This window comes from Mercenaria mercenaria, chromosome 8 (genome assembly GCF_021730395.1).
Source record: "Mercenaria mercenaria strain notata chromosome 8, MADL_Memer_1, whole genome shotgun sequence".
Taxonomy (NCBI): Eukaryota; Metazoa; Mollusca; class Bivalvia; order Venerida; family Veneridae; genus Mercenaria; species Mercenaria mercenaria.
Genome location: NC_069368.1, coordinates 61,147,375 through 61,168,707, shown reverse-complemented (window position 1 = coordinate 61,168,707; position 21,333 = coordinate 61,147,375). Strand labels below are relative to the sequence as shown.

At 32.8% G+C, this 21,333-nt stretch overlaps 1 protein-coding gene across 1 annotated transcript; it reads left to right on the top strand.

Moving 5' to 3' along the window:
- The first annotated feature begins 356 nt into the window (after positions 1-356).
- On the top strand, positions 357-3,392 carry LOC123566255 (WSCD family member CG9164-like). Its single transcript, XM_045360197.2, has 3 exons — positions 357-1,172; positions 1,973-2,260; positions 2,751-3,392. The coding sequence occupies exons 1-3, from the start codon at positions 692-694 to the stop codon at positions 3,101-3,103; spliced, it is 1,122 nt and encodes a 373-aa protein (XP_045216132.1). The 5' UTR covers positions 357-691; the 3' UTR covers positions 3,104-3,392.
- Positions 3,393-21,333: the final 17,941 nt, after the last annotated feature.

Here is a 21,333-nt window from a genome sequence, read left to right as displayed (position 1 = left end):
TCGTACTTACCCTGTTTTCAACAAGTTAGACAACACAATGTAAATAAAATCCACGCTGAGAAAGGCTCTTACATAAGTGCAAAAATACCAGATTCACTCGGTAAAACATAAAATTAAGGAAAATCTAAGGTATACTTTCACCAATGTATACAACAATTTGTCTGAAATCAAAGCACATATACATTTACAAATCATACCTTTTGTTATAATTCATGTGTATATGATTCACCTGGTTCTAACAATTTGTATTTTCATTTTCCAATAACTTATGAATGTGGTTGAGATAAGGGTAACCTTTGGTGCATGTCTTAGGCGGTTTAAACTCTTCATTGATTAATCGGCCTCGAAAGATTATGTATTTCTTGTACGTACATCTTTTACGAATACGTTTTTGGTATTAAGTTCCTATTACATATGCGTATTTTTTAAGTAAGCAGCCTAGCCTTATATTAATCTTAGAATGTTAAACAGGACGCACATAGATAAAAACAGCTTGAATTTACAATACTGCATTGCGGGTTTTAAATAAACAGCCAATAAACTCTATTGTTCTTTTATCGATAGACGTATGTATGGTATCGATACTTACATGTTAGCATATTAGTTGAATGTTTATAAAATGTTAAGAGTGACATAAGAGAAGTTATCTTATCAATAAACACGACTACTTAAAAATCTGGTTAGAGGAAATATGTTGCGAAAACAATCTGGAAATTTAGTTCTCAGAGTTATAGCTATTGGTTTTATTGCTGTGACCATGATAAATATGTATCTAAGGAGTACATCTTCGTTTAAAAGAACAACTATTGAATACAATTACAAAAATGACAAATGGGTGAATTTGTTGACTTATTCCTGTATTGCTAATTGGTATCCAAGGATGCAAAATGTAATCAAAGAAAGCAATTTAAACGAATGTGTGCCTCTGATTCAACAAAATTTATATGAAAATGTGACAGATAGATTATTGAAAAATATGATAACCAAATGTTTTCACAGCGGAATTATGAAGAATCCAGTTTTATTCAATATATCATTTATTAAGGAATTTGTGAAAACTTTGAACTGTCCATCGCCAAAGTATTTGAACACACCAATACCACTAGTTGCCTTAGCTAGTTACCCAGGTTCAGGAAACACGTGGACAAGAGAATTGATAGAGGCAGTAACAGGTGAGTAAATATAATTAAGTCTTGTTTTAAAAAAAAAGAACTGACTTGGAATTCTTAATTGAATTCGTTGCCACTTATAATTTTTCGGTGTTGCGTATGATTTATGCTAGTAATGTAGCTTGTTTCCTTTTCAAAGTATAATGACAAAGAAAGCAGTGTCTGATGTTCACATCGGAAAAGTGCCAGTTCAGATTTGTTCTTCTAAGTTGTTTGTATCTAATGTTTGCGTAGAAAAACATTAGTTAATGATGATCGACAGTAAGAAGAGTGTTAGTTTACTCATATTCAAGTTTTTTATCGAAAGTGTTCTAAATTTTGCTTTTGAATAGGTCCTCATATAAGATTTGAATAAACGTTAACACATGTAGTGGCATAAGCCAAGAATGAAACTGAACTCAAAGAAATTTCGGATAAACATTTCATTATTATTCATTACATGACTCATCCTTTCTGACTGACAGACAGATAGACATATGAGCTGAAAATAAAATCGGTAATGTTCGTTTTCATCTCCTACCTATATCACATTTATTAAACAGACGTTTGTTCTGTAAAAGAAATAACAGGATCCGACGCCTGCGACTGATTGAGACGCTAACGAACAAACTGACAAAATATTGTGGCTTCAAGTATTACATAAAATTGTTTAGTTGTCAGAGGTGTAAAACGTTGTATTGCTTAATATATTACATGAAACACTTTTGATTGACTGACGGACGAATTCATTCGTGGACATGAGGTTTTAAGAAATTTATTCAATTACGGTGAAAATTAGACACGTATTTTAATATCTGTTGTAGGTATATTTACTGGCAGTATATACACTGACTGGAACTTTAAAGGTTCGGAATTGTGTCCAGCTAGCGGAAATATATACATCGTGAAAACTCACATTCCTAGTGATGACGCCACAAGTCATGCAAAATGCCGAGAGATTGGTGTTTCTACGTTGAATTACACAAAGGCTGTTTTGATACTTAGAAACCCATACCAAGCTTTGTTGGCGGAATTTAATAGGCAGCAGTCATTAAAATACAGTGGGAACCCTGGCGTTGGCATAGCTCCTAAAAGCGATTTTAAGACTTCGCGTAAGTAATGTAAGTTTAGGGCGTCTCAATTTTAAATTGGACGTAACCTTTATAATTAATTCAAACAGATTTTTAAGTTAATCCATCACTGGTATGTATGCAGTTGTTTCTATTGCAACATCTTCTGCATTTACTTTCCATCGCATTGATGGTTGTACTTTATGAAAAATTCAGAACTTACATCAAGTGAGTCTCCAGATTAAAGTTATCGTTTGTCTTTGTGGCATAAACAAATTATAAGTGTCTTTATGTATATAATGTGTATTTTTGAAGTCATTTTTACATACGGGATACTACAATTAAAATATTTTTATAGTGTGTATTGCTAAGATATGTCTATAAGTTATGAAAAGTTCTCGATTTTTTTGACAAAATATTGGTTCAAATATATCAATTTCTCTCTTAATGCGCAAATTATTTTCCTGTTTCAACTGCATTTTAAAGAAAACAATTTACTTGTTGCTGTAATTATGCTAATCTTTTCTTTCAGGATGGGAGGAATTCGTCAGAGTAGAGTCAGAAAAGTGGGAAAAAATGGCAATTTACTGGCTTTCAAAGTTTAGGAAACCAGTCTATGTACTCGTTTATGATGACTTATGGAACTACACTGCGATTGAAATGTACAAACTCTCACGTTTTTTAAATATATCAGTGACATTTAGCTCATTATATTGTCTTTCGAGCAAAAGTGTAGGGAATTTCAAAAGACGCAAACCAAAATGGTTGACAATCGAGACATTATTTGATTCTCGTTTGAGGAAAGTTGTTAATGACAAAATAAGATCGGTGCTGACAGTTTTTGAACTTCCGGAGTTATACAGCTACATTCTTTCAGAATGCTAAGTTGGCCTTAGAGAAAGCATTTTATAGGAAACATCTTCCTGAATGTAATATACTGTTATTTACTTTTAACGAACACACTTGGAAATTTCGTTGCTTAAAACAAAAATAGCTTTTTCTTCAGAACATGGCAATGATTCGTCTTCTCGATCTTTTCAGGGACGAATAATGATAGCATTAATTCCCATTAACCGTGACTTTACTTTCGAGTAATTTCTATTTGTTGGCATCAACTACTTTGTGCAGAACTTACCTTGAAGACATATTAGTAATAAAGATATGTATGCTAGTATCTCATGCATTGCTATCAGAAACCTCTATAGGAGACTTAAGGTGTTAAGGGGAAATTCAAACAGCTTCATTTTGTACTTTTTTTAGTTTTTTTTATTAGTGAGCACAGCTGACCCATATTTCTGATCCACATGACTTTCGAGGATGGCAGGATTATGAACCGGAAACGAAGTGTGACAGACGGAAGGACAGACAGGTGAATTCAGCATATTTCTATGCCCCCCTTTTCTCCGGTGAAACTTTTGCAATTCCTTCTAAATCTTGTTTCTTTACAAATAGCCTTTTGTCTGAACGTTTCTACGTAGAAAGTCGATAAGCCATATGTCCAGTGAAACATATAATATTTGCTGCTATCAAATGTTATGAAACCGTATTTGAAATGTGTGTATTAAGCAGTAACAACCGGGGAACAGAGACAATAAAAATACTCTGTATGATTGTATACGTTTTTGAGAAGCGCTGGAGAATATAACAACACAATTACAAGCCAATATATGTATTACGTAAGTTTTTAAGATGATGTCGGCTGTATGTCGGAGACGCTTAAATCTTGTGCATGCACTTTTTTACTCATTATTACAAAAGAATATTTAGTATTTTCATATAATTTATGTAAAATTTCAGAAGTATTTAACTTCGTTCCTTCATGAGAACATATTAAGGTTATATTACACAACATTTACTTGTTTCTACATAATTTAATTCTGGCAAAGACTTCAGTTTTAAACAATTTCCATAAAAAACATTCAAAAAGTCAATAACTTTAGAAATGTTTGTTAACTAAGCACTGAGAGTTAATGCTCATTGTGTAACTATCAAAAAATTGATAGATCTTAAGTGTTATAATGTAACGTAGATTTGGTGAAATAAATGAGAAAGAAAACAAAGCATGATATACTCAGTTGTAGACAGTCATTGCTCAACGTTTGCTAAAATGTGGGAGAGAGCACTTTGTTTCAAAATCTAAATTATTTGAAATTAACTTGTAATAAGAACTCACAAATATAATAAGGAATCGAATTATACCTGTAATGTGCATCACATTTTTTTTTTCAAAAGTAAATGATATAAGTATCGGTACATACGTTGAAATATTAAAAAGAAAATAACAACTTCTATAACACTGCTTAAGACGTATGTGCTAAATTGTATACATATTATGCAGACACATATATAACTAAGAAAGATCATTTATTGTCCTGTACATGATATACATTGATGATAACGTAAGTGTCAAGGAGCTGATATCGAACATTTGATTTGTGCAAAATAAGTATATAGTACAGTAAATATCATTATCTGTGTTTTGTGATTTCGATCGACTTCTTACATGTCAAAGACCCCTTACTAGAGACCTTTTAATAAAAGCTTTATCACCAGATACAACTTACGATCAACTGATGGCAGTAACGTACCTACAATAAACACAGATGAAAAAAGTAACGTTACGATAAAATGCTTTTAATAGTATGTCAGTTGCTAGTATAGTATGTATGTTTGTCTGTCAGTTTGCCTGCCTGCCTGCCTGCCTGCCTGCCTCTCTCTCTCTCTCTCTCTCTCTCTCTCTCTCTCTCTCTCTCTCTCTCTCTCTCTCTGTCTCTCTCTCTGCCGCTATTATTAAATGAATTGGATATATTCCTGATATCAAAAATAGGTAACCATTCTAACAACACATTGGGATTCATCAGTGTCATTTATAATTCATATAACATATTCTCTAAAGGGAGATAATTAAAAACGTGAGCGAGACAGATGATTTGATACAGTTCTGTTATTTAATGGCCTTTCTCATTATGTAAAATGACAGGATCATTTTGGAGTTGCTCTTTTGAAAAGAAATGTTATATGTAAGTTTAATAAAAGGAGGTACCTGAAAAAAGTAAACTTGGTAATTTTATTGTACTTGTACAAAGCACTTTTCCTGAATGTCTTAGAGCTATATTTTTTGGAGACAGCTATCAAAGCAACCAGGAAGGTTTAAATAAATATATTGTCTTTGAGCAGTAACATTTCAGCTCTCCTTGAATGATTTTTAATCGACTGTATGGACTTTACTACACAACGCAGTACATATTATGACGTTCAATCTTTGAAAGAGTTATTTAAAAACGTTTCAGTCGGAAATTTTTTGTAGTTTTTAAAGCAGATAGGAATTTATCACAAAATCTAACATTTCATATTTTTGTTTACATCTTTTGCAATATTATTATGTTTGCAACTGATATTTTAACACATACGTATATACATTTTACGTAACTGCTTTTAGATATGCCTTACATTTTTACGTGGATGATTTTAGATATGCTTTATATTTTGCAGTGTACTTTACATTTTTACATGGATGTTTTAGTTACGTTTTACATTTTTACATAAATATTTAAGATTTACAGTTGGTATCCGAAATATGGCTTCTTCTCAGCAATATATGACCATTTTGTGTCGATGTGCCGTAAAACCCAACTCACTCACTCTCTCACTATAAGGCACTAAGAAGTAGTGGGAACAGTAAAATCGCAAAGACTAAGATGGAGTATCGAGAAAATAGTGGATGGGAAAAGAGAATATGCGGTAATACAACAGAAAAGAGAAAACAGAAATAGAAACAAGAGAGACACGACAGAATCAGATGTATTCAATTTTATTTTCAATTATAATCAGCATTACATGAAAATATGAAAATTGTACATATATATGGGTAGGAAATACAGGTTTAAACACTGTGTATATATGTTAGTATAAGAAAGGACAAGTTAAAATGAAAAGTGAAAATAACTGTATTAATTGCATTATTATTTGAAGAAAATAATTTCACTTGATGTATACATTTCGCAATCCTAGGTACTAAAGTAAAATTCACATTAAATATGAAATATTTGCCTAAATAACTATGAATTTAGGTGAGCAAATAGTCTGAAGTTTGATTTTACAATTAACTCATGCTGTAAAAAACGATGGATTAATTTAACCAACACTCGCTTCTTTCACGCGTGCTTAAATGTAGCTGTATGACACTGGAAGAGTTGAAAAATATAGTACTTTCTGAGAAAATGCATTCGTAGCCACATTAGTAATTAATATTAAAACTAAAAAAAATGATAAATTCATTAGGCCTCTAGATTGTTTTCCATGCAAATCATTTATCGGTCTATTTATTCACAATGTTTGCTCGATATTTAATAAGCTTTTGTATTTGAATTTTCGGTTTTTATTCTTTAATTATTGTCTTTAAGATGTAGGCGCAGGTAAGTTTAAACATTTCTATTCCCTTATCTTACCTGTCGGGTATTACAACACCTATTCAAACTATTACCGTTGATACTAGCAAAACTTTACTATCTTCACTATTATATAATAAGGGACATTTCGTATTATTATCGGTTTGTTAAACTGTCTTTTTTGTAAGATTGAATGATGATGTATCTAACCTTGCTTTATTTTTCATCTCAATTAAGTAATTGCACGGTAAGTGTTCTAATAGACATCTCTGCTTGAAAGTACATGTCTGAGGCAAGGATCGTTATTCTGTGTGGTGTCAGCTTTAAATTAATTCAATTTTAGATCCGAAAGCATTAATTGAAAATTATAGTATGAAGCTTAATCGTAAAGAACAGTAAATAGAAAACTAATTTCGTCTTGGTTATACATTATTTGGTGCTTGCGAAATCAGCAATTTAAAAATGTCCAATGCCAGTCATTCACTTGAAATGTTTATCTTTATATATTTACTTCAAACGTTCATAATAATGTATGTGTGCACACGTATTGGTGCATATTATGTGAACAAATTTGTATAATTATTACATGGATGGATATATTACGTTATCGTTATTGTAGGCTGTACTGAACCGAAGATGCGCCATGTCTATCTACAGCTAAAACATATGACTTTCGGTATGATAACGTCTAAAATTAATATTGTGCCTGGCAAAATTGTCAACCAAGGGGCATCGCATAAGATATTGAAAAAAGCAGGACTTCCATGTCACAACCGTTTTCAAATCATTTTTTATAAAGACAATTTTGCAGAGTGAGTCGGGTTTTACGGTGATTCGACACAAAATGGTCATATATATCGCCGAGAAGAAGTCTTATTGCAAACGCCAATTTTGAAACATGAATAATGATGTAAAAATGAAAGCATTACTAAAAACGTTCATGTAAAATATACAAAACACTATGCTGTGGATAACCAAGTTAGTGAAGAGAAGAAAAATTCAGTTATAACAATAAGGTGGAGAACAAACAATTACATGGGTTAGGGCTGATTCCCCATCAGCCCACGTACATCCAGTGCATAATGTAAAACATTTCTAAAACATCCATGTAAAAATGTAAAGCATATCTAATATCAGTTAGGTAAAAATGTTTATACGTACGTGTTAAAACATCAGCTGCAACATAATAATATTGCAAGATATACATAAAATTATGAAATGTTAGATTTTTTAATATATTTCTATCTGCTTTAAAAACGATAAAGTATTTCCGGCTGAAACGTTTCCATGTATTTCCAAGTATTTCTATCAAAGATTGAACGTCATAATATCTATTGCGTCGTGTAGCAAATTCCACGCAGTCGATTAAAATATGTTTAATACTTAGCGGTGTTTGACATGGTACACATTCAGGTTGATCTTTATTCAAAAGATAAGAATGAGTCAAACGGATAGTACCTATTCGACAGCAAGAAAGAACAACTTCCTCTCTGCGAACAGATCTATTCTCTTGGCGCCATTCCCCTAGAGTAGGTATGATATTATGAAGTTTATTGAATGAAGCATTGTTCATGACGATTGCCATTTAGATAAAATGTATTTGTTTATATTGGGCCTAAAATCGGTATGTGGTAATTTCAAATTAGATTGTGATAATGAAATGTTTCTTAGCTGCAATATCAGCATCTTTGTTTCCATGAATATCAACATCACTGGGAATCCAACAAAATATGATAGACATTTTGAAGAATATTTTGAATGAATGGAATTTCCGTATTTCGGTTATAAATTGACTGTTAACAGAAAGCGAGTCGGAAAAGATAATAAGTTTTTTCTTCACATTTTTTATATATAAATTTCAGAGCTACATCAATAGCTTTGGTCTCGGTTGAAAATATTGTTGCATTATTTGGAAAACGTAATTTTGATTGGTGATGGAAGCGTACTTTTTGATTGGTGATGGAGGCAAAATAGTCCTTGTAAGTTGATTTGACTTTATGATATTAAGATTTGAATATTTCAGGGTTTGTTTCAGACTTTCTAGAGGCAGTTTTCAGATCGAAAAGAACTGTAGGGGTATAAAGGGTTAGTCAGGGAGCCAAGGTCCAAAATTTTGAAAAAAAGTGTCCGGCATGTTATACAAAATATTTCTACACCATATTATAGGGGAAGGTCCACTACTTAAGAAAAGTGAGTTTGGCTATCTATCCTCGCTTGCAAATAGGAGAAATCCAAGATGGCGACCAAGATGGCCGCCAAATTAAAGATAATGGACATACTATGGTAATGTCAGCAGCATTTTGAATTAAATTAAAATATGGTGTTGAAAACAATTTAAATTGCATTTACAGTGTACAAGTTCACAGAAAATATGTTTACAGATAAATACAACCTCAAGGTCAGGGTCACACTCAAGGTCAAAAGGTCAAATTTATTGAATTTTTGGCTATTCAACTATTAATGTTAGGTATAAAATTAACACTTTACGAGAAAATCAACATCAATGCTAATTGCTATGTACAACAATAATGTGTTTTCAGTCTTGAAACCATTCAGCTCCATATTTTCATTACTATGGAGAAATCCAAGATGGCGACCAAGATGGCCGCCAAATTAAAGATAATGGACAAAATATGTTAATGTCAGAAGCATTTTCAATTAAATCCAAATATGGTGTTGAAAACAACTTTAATTGCATTTACAGTGTACAAGTCTACAGAAAATGTATTTTCAGATATATACAACCTCAAGGTCAAGGTCACACTCAAGGTCAAAAGGTCAAATTTATTGAATTTTTGGCTATTCGACTATTAATGTTAGGTATAAAATCAACACTTTACGAGAAAATCAACATCAATGGTCATTGCTATGTACAACATTAATGTTTTTAGTCTTGAAACCATTCAGCTCCATATTTTTATTACTATGGAGAAATCCAAGACGGCGACCAAGATGGCCGCCAAATTAAAGAAAATGGACAAAATATGGTAATGTAAGCAGCATTTTTAATTAAATCAAAATATGGTGTTGAAAACAACTTAAATTGCATTTACAGTGTACAAGTCTACATAAAATGTGTTAACAGGTATATACAACCTCAAGGGCAAGGTCACACTCAAGGTTAAAATGTCAAATTTATTGAATTTTTGGCTATTCGACTATTAATGTTAGGTATAAAATTAACACTTTACGAGAAAATCAACATCAATGGCTATGTACAACATTAAGGTATTAGGTCTCTAATAGTCATGTTTACAAAATGGCATTTGCTTGGTATATTCTGAAAGGTAACCGTGTTTTGCACTATTTTGTAAATTTTAAACAACTTTTACCATGCCGTTTTTTTTATAAATTTTGAATAACTTATGGTATCTCCTCAAGCTCAAGTAGAGACAAATTTCAAGGTGATAGCCACTATCCAAACTGTTTTGAGAGAAATCATTTTACCATTAATTTCAATAGAAGAAACATCAAACTATTGGTAAACAATTATAAAACACAAAATAAAATTGTCAATGTCATTTTTTCTATGATGCCTCAAGTAAACGGATTATATGAGACAGAATTCATACTTCAACATTGACAAAATAAGGTCGAATGATGTGTTTCTGTTTTGGATTTTGCTTACTCCATTTAAAAATAACCTTAAGGAAGATGTAAAACCTACCTAAATTTCTTCCACAATATATAATCTAAGAGTGAATGCAAAATAGAGAACTTTCACCGCATGTAACTCAATATTTTTGAAGATGGGTAACTCTACCCCTTATGTTTAAGTAGTAAATTCCCTTTGAACACCAAGAAATCGCTTATAAGCTTTTTTCCATTTTTGTACAAAAAACCAATAATAAGTCTTGAAAGAAGTAAAAACTAACCAGTAAAAAAAGGAAAATAAGGAAAAAAAGTTTGGTTTCAGTAGGGCTTGAACCTACGCACCCCTAAGAACTGCTGTAAAAATAGGTTTATGATAGAAATTGAATACTCTTCAAAAAGGAGGTTCTCTATTAGTGATCTAATACCTTAATGTGTTTTCAGTCTGGAAACCATTCAGCTCCATATTTTCATTACTATGGAGAAATCTAAGATGGCGACTAAGATGGTCGCCAAATTAAAGAAAATGGGCAATAAACGGTAATGTCAGCAGCATTTTGAATTAAATCAAAATATGGTATTGAAAACAACTTGCATTGCATTTACAGTGTACAGGTCCTCAGAAAAGGTGTTTACAGATATCTACAACCTCAAGGTCAAAGTCAAACTCAAGGTCAAATTTATTGAATGTCTGGCTATTCGACTATTAACGTTGGGTATAAAATTAACAGTTTAAACCCAACATCAATGCTCATTGGAATGTACAACATTTATGTGTTTTCAGTCTTGAAACCATTCAGCTCCATATTTTCATTACCATGGAGAAATCCAAGATGGCGACCAAGATGGCTGGCATTTGCAGGAAAGATTTAAATAAGTATGAATTTAAACGCAAATGAAGTATTTGACTTTTATCGGAAGTAACTTCACAAAGAACAATTGAAAATGTAGTGACTAGTGCAACGGAAGCCAAAACTGCAATCAGATGTCAAAGGTGACTTTGCTTTAATCATTCTGATGATTTTATCACATCTTTTCATATACTATTTCAGTTCACATACTGTTTTAAGTTAACCCCAGTTATTATACAAACATAAACAAACATATACACACTTTATTTCCAAGAACAGAATAGTGTGCAATGTTCAGTATGTGCCATTCCATCGATACACTTTGCAAGTTAAAGAGTCTAAGTTTCCTGTATTTCTGCATTTCAAACACATCCCACCCACTCTATTTATAATGGGAAATAGCCCCCAACCTTGCCGGCAGATCAGAGTCTACACTGTTCCTTCCTAACTCAGCAGGCAAGGCTTTATTGTTTGAGAATTGAACAGCATAGACTAATCAGCTGGTATCATTTTATTCAGATGATCAGGGTCTACACCAGTTGGCAAGGGTAGGTAATTTAAGCACTATTAATGGAAAAAGTTGTAACACATACCGTAAACATTCGCTACCAAAACTAAATGGCAGAGCATGTTCATTGTATTTGTTTAACACAAAATGTATACAATCTATTAAAAAATGTTAAAGTGACAAGAAATGTAATTTTATGCATATATTCCTTTGAGAATTGTATGATAGATGTTGTGATCATAACTTAAGGAATAATTACGTAAGGCGATGTATACCAGTTTAATAGTGATCCCCTCTGAACCTGTATCAATTCATGTACAAACTATAAATTGATAGACTGATTTATAAATTTCTATGACAATCTCGTTATGACATCTTTTTTCGACCTTTTGGCCATTTTTGCATCTTGAATTTATATATATGTGAACCGTAGTATTTTATTTTCTTCCATTTAAGTGCAGTCTTGTAATGTTATATTGCAGGTACTTGTTTGCATCAAAACCAAAGTTGTAGTAAAACTGTACAGATATAGCATCATCAAGTTTTGTTATTTAAAACATTAGGCCTTCAACTTCCATTTAGTTTGACAGTATGCATAATTATTAGGCAGAACAATATTTTAGAAATGCACATAAAGAAATACATACAAAAAGTGTTCATCAATAGATCAGTTTTTTTTTCTATGCCCATCTCTTTAATGTTACATCCATTATGTGCTTCGACATTTTTTTCAGAAATTTTATATCAGAAATAAATAAGTCTGCCTTTTCCACATAATATTATGGGTAAACGGTATCTTAATGAATATCAATACAATATATGTATGTAGAATTATATGTTAAATTTATACCCATATTGCAGTAAAGTTTCATGCAAGATTTCCTCTTTTTCTAAATAAATGCTAGTCTGATATCCTATGCACATCACTTTAATGATATGAAATTTCTTTGTTTCGTCTTTTTGACCAATTTTATAGCCTGTGATATTATAAATTCTTGAACTAAAGCCGTTTTTCGGTATAAGTACACCGTTGCATGGCTTTTTATTGCATGTATGTACTTCTTTGCATGAAGTTTTAAAGTGATATTACAACTTCAGTTATGAAGATTTTGCATTAAATTAACCTGAAGCTACATTTCATTGTAACAGTATGACTATCAAATTTATGATGAATCTTTAGAAATGTATTGATTCGATAGCTGAATTTGTGAAACAATAAATCAATACATTTTCAATGTCTCTCACTTGCAAGATATATTATGTGCTACGACTTTTTGGCTTGTTTTATACCATAAATATATAGATGTTAAAAATTTGCCGCAAATAGCAACTATGGTGTATTGGCCAGTTTATATCATAAATATACAGATATTAAAAATTGCCCAAAATAGCAAATATGGGACTGAATATCAGAACATGTTTTAGGGATTTATCATACATAAGCTTCTATGCACTTGAAATATTCTTTTACTCAAAGTGATAATACATGATACCATCATTATTATTATGAAGTCAGTTTGGTCCTACAACTCCTACAATAATTATTATACTATGCAGATATTCGTTGGAAAATTGTGTTAAGCTATTGTAATCATAACTACCGACATAATTACGTTAGCTTAACGAATATCATTACAGTGTATGTACTAGCATGTTAAGTTCGTTGTAAAAGCGCTGTCCTCTATCTATTCTGAAACCGTGCGATCTGTAGCCTCCTGAATTAAATGTTTTTAGCAATGCATTAAGTTTTTAAGAACCCCACAAAACTGAGATCTTATGACAGGAATATGTTTCTCGTGACAAAATATGGAGCCCCTGATGCTTGGCCTGATTGCTGTATAATTAAATAACGTTTTTACAGGGCAAAGCTGATGGTCATCTCTTGGTTTTTAAGTGAACCGTATTACCCCGCTGATTAATTTTGAAGCGAATGGAGTTTCCAATAAATGTCTTTTCAAGGATTGGACACATCCACTTTACTTCATTTGGCCATCCAAACCCTGTTTAGGAGCGACTTATTCGCTAATTCTGAATAAGCCAAAGAATACAAAAGTTAACCAATGACAGAAATACGACAGACTCGTACGTAATGATATGAGGTGAAACTCGGAAGAGTAGCACATAACGCCATTAATATGTGCCCGTTTGTCCCGAGAAAAACGTTTCCTGTGACAGCTTTGGAAGATTTTCTTAATAACGAAATTACCCGAGATGTCCTAAAATTCAAATAATTTGTGATAATAGTTCAAACCCAAGATGTATGTTGAAATGCTCCTCGGTGACGATCTTTTTTCCAAAAGAATGTGCAATTAAAAGAATTAAGTGGGTGGTTGGAGCTGGCCAAATCTCATTTAACTTATAGGTTTGTCTAAATCGTTTAAATGTGATAGGTTGATAGAAAAAGAGTTGTGCGCTTCTCCAAACCGTAATTACTGACCAGCTGTAAGCTGAAGATATCCCAGAGAAAAGCTGGTACCTGACGAGGGATTGGATCTGCCTAATAAGAATGTTTAGCTTTTAACCTCTTAATGTAAGGATCCTCACAAGACACATATTGCGTTCTGACTTCGACGACAATTTATGGCAAAAGTGATGCAACTAATTGATGCTCCAAAAGGAAGAGCTTTGTCAATATAAATATTTTCATGAAAGTTAAACCCTAATAACTCAAAGTCGGATGGGGAAGCTGGTATTAAACGAACTGCACTCTTACTGTCAACTTTAAACAATATGCAATGCTCATGTGATTTTGTACCAGAATAACCGGCTCATCAAAACACGTTTACTAAAAAGAGAATAATTTACCATCTATATAATAATTGATTGACTCGCCAGGATGGTAGGAATGTTGATGAATCATTCTGAACTCCCCTGGAGCTTTCTTAGACACGAGACCAATTGGAGATACGATTAAATGAGGAAACGTTGAAGGACCCGCCAATTTGTCAGCTTCAATTTTTGTGTTTATTTGTTTTAAATAATATCAGAGTTAAGCTTTATAAATTTAAGATTTAAGAGGCCCATTAAACTGTAATGAAAATGAGGTTAATGTCAAGAAAGCGTTATGCAGCGTCATCTAGCGGAACGTCAAACACTACACTTGACGACGCCATGTCTTTGCGTTCTAAGCGTTAACCGTAAATAGTTTATAGCTATTATTATAATACAAATATAAGATAAAGGTCTTAAGTGAGCATTAAAGGTGGCTGGACTTGCTACTTTTGGCATGAAATCAATGGGTTAAATAATCCTGTTTCCCTTTTTTTTCAGTTTGACATACATAGTCTATTTGGAGCCACCTTAATTTCTCCATGGTAACACATGTATTGTTGTTTTGAATTTAACAGCTGTGAACATATTTATCTCTCTTGATACTGGCATGAGATAAAGTTACTTTCTGACAATGCTGTAGAATAAATAGAAGAAAATTGGTGGTGTAATATTATTTTTCATCAAAAAATGACCTTTGACCTTTAACCTGACCTTGACCTTGACACTGTAAACCCTGTGTTTCTATATTTTTTAAAGTCACACACACTGTTAAGTTTTAAATTAACACTTTAGTGACAGTGGTCATTTTTATTAAAAATTCTCAGTTCAATTTTGAAAATGTACCCATATTATATAAACTGGCGGCAAGCTTGGCGGCCATCTTGGATTTCTCAGATTCGCAAGAGCGGTCAGCTGGCTAAAGTCACTTTTCATAAACACTGGACATCCCCCAACATAATAACCTAGAAATAATTTGTATAGCAGGGGGGTGCACAAAAATTGTTGTTTTTTTTAGCTTTACTCGCCTTGGCTCCCAGACTAGGTCCATGTTTGTGTATCTGGAATTGAATTTTCTTTAATACCATCGAATTCAAATTGAGTTTCATTCATAGAACAGGTTATACGAAATCCAAACGGTTTGATTTTTTTTTCTCATATGAATCAGAGCACTTTTAAAAAATATTTTCATGAGCAGGATTAGTTTTGTTGCCAGCCACTCTTAAAGTATATTGCAATGTAAGTTCTTCTCGGCGTGTGTAAAGAGAGGGTTCGTTTGCTTCGGCATATAAACTTTCAACTAGCGATGATCGGAATGAACCAAGAACAATACGAAGACCTTGATTATGGATGGTATCTAACATTTGTAAATTAGATTTTCTTGCAGAAACATAAACTAAACAGCCGCAATCTAGCTTAGATCTAATTAAAGCCATATAAAGTCTTAATAAAACCGTGCGGACAGTGCGATCGGCTCCCGAATCAGTATTTGAAATTACCTTTAAAATGTCCAATGACTTCAGACATTTGACTTTCAAGCATTTTATATGCGAACAAAAGAAAGCGTTTTATCAAAGATAACACCAAGAAATTTTGCTTTGTCAACAACTGGTATTTTTGAACCATTTGGAAAAGCTCAGGGTCAAGATAATGTTTCCGTAATTGACAAAAGTAGACACACTGAGCTTTGGGAATATTTTAACCCATTTTCCATGGCCCAAGTTTGAAATTCATTCAAGCACTTTTGGAACAAAGAAAACCTAAAAAGGAAAGAGAATTACACTTTTATTTGGAGAAACAATCTGCATTCTGAATCTCCATCAGTTGTTGATTGCTGCACGAACAAATGGATGATGTGCAATATAAACGTTAATACTGTAGAATCTGACATATTTACAGAGTAAAATAATTAAGATTTTGTTCAAGAACTATCAATCTGTAGTATAGTTGTAACGGGGAAACTTTTTGTATTAGACAAACATCTAGTGTGTGTGTGTGTGTGTTTTGTGTGTTTTTTTTTTTTACTTTATTCTTCTTGAGAAAGTAAACATTTCAAATCCGCTGCTGCTAGTAGTGTAGGGTTTCGGAAAGAAAATAATTTAACAACGAGTCTGGATTAAGAAAGTTGGTCAATGCCGTTCGTTAGGAATTGGCAAACTTATAAAATAGCAAAATTTTAAAAGTAGGGTTGATTAATGTTGGTTCAGCTTATATGAAGCTAGCCTTTATTATCATGGAAAGGAAGATTTGATAACTTGATGTATGGATAAGGAAGCATTTTATAGCTAAAATCTGAATATTGAACTCTCACATATTGAAACGTATGGTGATTTGACTTGAAATAGTTGTATGGTAACCGTGATGAAATCAGGTTTTTGGTCGGTTTATTTAGAGTTTAGCTTGTCTGGGAATGCTTATCTAGACTATCTCGATTAACATGTCGAATCTAGAATAAGTGATAAGCGATTCGCAAACCGTGCACTAAATGTGCGCTAACATCAGGTTCTCCTTACTGACAATTTAAGGGCGATGTCATTATTTAATCCATTTATGTTCGTATGCTACATACCTATTTTGTCGTCTCATCCTTTAGGTTAAATTTACATCTTATTTGTGGGTATTCAACCATACTGTTTTCAACAAACTAAATAGCTGTTACTCATTTGTCTATGTATAATTGACATAATTTTAGTGAATGCAACACACATCAGGATCAAATTTAGATGCATGCGATTTTCGTTTAACGCATATTGTAAATGCTAAAGATAATCGAAAAAGATGTGGCTCATGTCAAGTCAAATACATGAACTGCAAAGTCAGCTAAAAGGTGAGACATCAAAATTTAGTGGTGGTGTATGATCTACGGAAAATATCACTACAGAGCAAAACATAAATTGCGGACTATTTTAATAGGCCATTGTGCAATTACTATTCATTTTCGCAGCATATTCCTTTAAAGTGCCTGTATGCCTATAAAAAGTTCTCCAAGACTGTGTCGGTTTCACTTGAAATGTAAAAGCTTCCTGAATGTATAAAAATACTATGTTTCGCCTCATACTAAGATTTTATGACATTTTCAGAAACGTAAGACAACGCTTCAAATTTTGTCAAAAACAATTATCGCGACATAGTTTACAGTTAACCTACATGTAGCACAATTGCTAGTCTGATTAGCATACAATTGCACATTTAAGCTGTTAAATATGTTTCAATAGTAACCCTGAATACTAGAAATTAGCAATATTTATTCTACAAATATGTATACATCCTATCATTTTAAAAATGTGATATTTTATATTTGTTTTTCAATATATAAGGCAAAATTGCCAAACAAATGTCATTTTTGATCAAATTCTAGTCAAAGAAATAAAACTCCACCATATCTTGCCAGCTTTCAATTTCAAATATTTGTCCATTAAAGGTTACAACACACTTACCACTACTTCGTTCAATGTAATATTGACTTAATCAATCATACCGAGTCTGCAATTTTCACTATTTGCCTTGTTCTCGATGCTTCCGAGGGATCTAATTTCCAGATTTTATTTACTTCACAACAGCGGGTGTTAAGTGCTGTGTGGCGGCCGTAAAATGTCGCCCTGACTTCATCTCAGTGTTGTTATATTTTCTGGTCCTTCGGGATCATTGATTTCAACTCATTTAGATTTGAAGATTGAATACTGCTTAAGCCGGTGCTAGGGGGCATGGGCAGTGTTGCATTTTCCATTCCTGCCCATGAACAGACTCAATCAAACCGAGTCTGCAATTTTCACTGTTTGCCTTGTTCTCGATGCTTCCGAGGGATCTAATTTCCAGATTTTATTTTAAACGAACCGTATGTTTCATTATTTTGGATTTAACGTCGCACCGATATATGATAGTTCATATCGCGACTTTCCAGCTTTTAATGGTGGAGGAAGACCCAGGGTGCCCCTTCATGCATTATTTCGTCACAAGCGGGCACCTGGGTAGAACCACCGAACTTTCGTAAGCCAGCTGGAAAAATCCATGACCGACATCCTCGAACATTTTACGAAGCCTGGGTACATCAACTTAAATAAATAAACGAAGCCTTCGAACAAATACAGTCAACATTTGTAGCAATTTTGTTGTATTTCCTCAAGAGTTGCTATCAATACAAATTATACAAATCTATAATCTTAATAGTTTTAAGTGTATTTGCTTTGTAGTTGTACATAAACGTATATGTATGTATTTTTATAATTATGCAGGCTTATCTTGAAATAAACTCGCGTATGTTTGTAACTAACATTTTACACGGCTGCTTTTCTCGCCACTGTAATCGATAGAAAAATACTGGGTGAGCAACTACAAGCGTAATTACCCTCTCACCGATACCTAGAGTGAAAGCCACGTCATTTACTACTTGCGTGTGAAGTAAACCCCAATTCGGCGAGGTTTTCTGAAATAAGCAGTAATTATACCTTGCCTGTGGGTTTCGTGAACTTTTCTCTCCAAAATATACAATTACTTATAAAATATTTTGGAGAGAAAGGGGCGTACAGTCACCAAAAATATCAATTAAAGATAGAACAAGTTCGGGAGGAAATTTTCAATACTCGGCAATATAATACAATTACAGGTAAAATATGTTGGCTGGAAAAATCAATATCGACCAGTTATTTTCTAATGAAATATATTGGGCAGAATGGTTAAAATCATAAATAAGACATCATTAACATTTGAAAATATAATATGCACAGCCCGATGATTGCCACCGTTGCTGGATATAATATCAATATAGAGAGGATATACTGAAAGTGAAACTTTGAAGCTGTAGTTAGACATTGCACATCTTCAGTTCAGTACAGCCTATAACATACAGAAATCTATCAATCCTGTCTTATTCTTTAAATAATATACTTTTCCGTATCATAAGCAACTCTATCAAGCAGTTTGACTCAATTATGGCCCCTTTTCGACTTAGAATATGCTTATTGTAATGTTAAAGTTTGCGTACCACCCCAAATATTTTCAAAGGCCATTGAGTAGAGATAGACCCTAAAATATTCAATGGTAGTAATACATTAAATAAAGAAATTAATTGCAAGTCCTTGAAATAACCAAAAACGATTTCACAAATGTGAAGTTTATGATAGTTTTGTTTATATCAATAACAGAAGTTTTAATTTTTAATTTAAAGTTGTGATCCACAAAGAATGACAACTCTTGCCTTGGGCTATTACTTATAAGCAGAGATATCTATTAGTTAACTTCCCTTGCAATTATACAATTGAATGGGAAATAAAAACCTTTTTTAGACACAATATCATACATTTTTGCACAGCAAAACATTAATGATTTATTCATTTATGTTTGATTTACCCCTCAAAATATGGTTCCTATGATTCTGTTAACTTGCATATGGTAAAAAATTACCTTTTAATAAGCCAATAATAAAATGAAGTACCATTAAGTAACTAATAGTGCAGATAATACAGTTTTGCTTGTATCAAAATGTCACAAAAGAAGCACTTTTGTAATACAGAACATCTGGTAGGATTAGTAAAGGTGCAATTATATTGATCTCTATTTCCTATGCCTACATTTAGATATTGCTATGATATTTTACATATTTGTTTACCATCATGACCCCAGTCTGTAAAAAGGAAGAGGCAACTCTAACAAGCATTTTGACTGAATTTTGACACCTATTCGACTTAGAATATGCTTATTGTAATGTTAAAGTTTTACTCGTAGCTTTTATTATACTATCAAGCACTGAGAAAAGTCGAGCGCGCTGTCAACTGACAGCTCTTTTTCTGCTGTCACAGTTATTATGTCTTAACTTTAGAGGGCATAGGGGCCAGCTAAGCTGGGAAAGAAATCAACACATATATTTGGCAAAAATTGATAGATAATGTCAAGGATATTGTTTGTCAGCTACAGGTATTATAATTTATTGTTCTGTTTTTATTTTTTTTATCAAAGGAGCATGACGATCTATCTCTTGCTGTCCTAAATGCTACAAGAAACATATATATGTTACATCTGATCTAAATAATAAGTACCCAAAGGTGGTTTATCTTATTTGTCGGTTTTCAACTGAACTGAATTTTTGTCATCTTAGACCCATTAGTGAAGTAAAATTATTTCACATAGAACGACAGATCGACTCGAAATACTATCAAATTTTTAATTAGATATATGGTACGTCTTTCTCTTGGGAGTACGATGGTCTAAATTTATTTTGTTCATACATGTATAAAGAATATGATTTTATTTTTGCAGGCAGAGACAAAAGAATCTGTGTAAAGATGACAAGGAATTGTACACGTGCTGAAAACTTTATCAGAAAGGAAACCTTTAAAGGGCCTCAAAGTGCTGGAGTGTTTAAGGTAAATTGTTGTGCATCTTGTTACCATTCTAATAACATTGATTCTGCATAGATTATACCATAGAAACATGTTTTATATAAGTAGTCACATATCAAGTCTGAAGAGTTAGTGAATAAACATTGTGGATTTTTCAGAGAAATATTGTTAGCAGCTTTAGACGCTTCTTTTCTAAGCTGTGCTACTGTAAAAATACATTGACATACAGGGTATTATTCACACCAGAATGGTTTTAGTGAGGTCATATGGCAGTTGACGGCAGCTACAGTGTTCCGAAAAACCCTCAAATCGGGAGTTTCTCACCCCAAGAATGGTACTTTACAGTTTTGGAGACAGCTGTTATATATCTCTTAGTGAGGGGGTACAAAATTGTAACAAAAACTCAGTTTTCACCCCAACTTTAAATGCCAGTGGAAACACTGAGCTATGGCCACCATATTTAATTCAATTACCGGTTGAATAGGTTCATCTATTAGTGGAAGGTCCATGTCAGTGTCAGTAATAACTTGGGGTTGACAAGTATTTTACCATCGGTTTTCCTTTTAATCTTTAAGTAGGTCCTGTCCGAATTGTCTTCCTCCAATGAAACAAAAATTATCCAGATCTGGGGAAACTGATACAATAATACTCATTTTGATGTTTTAAGAAAAAA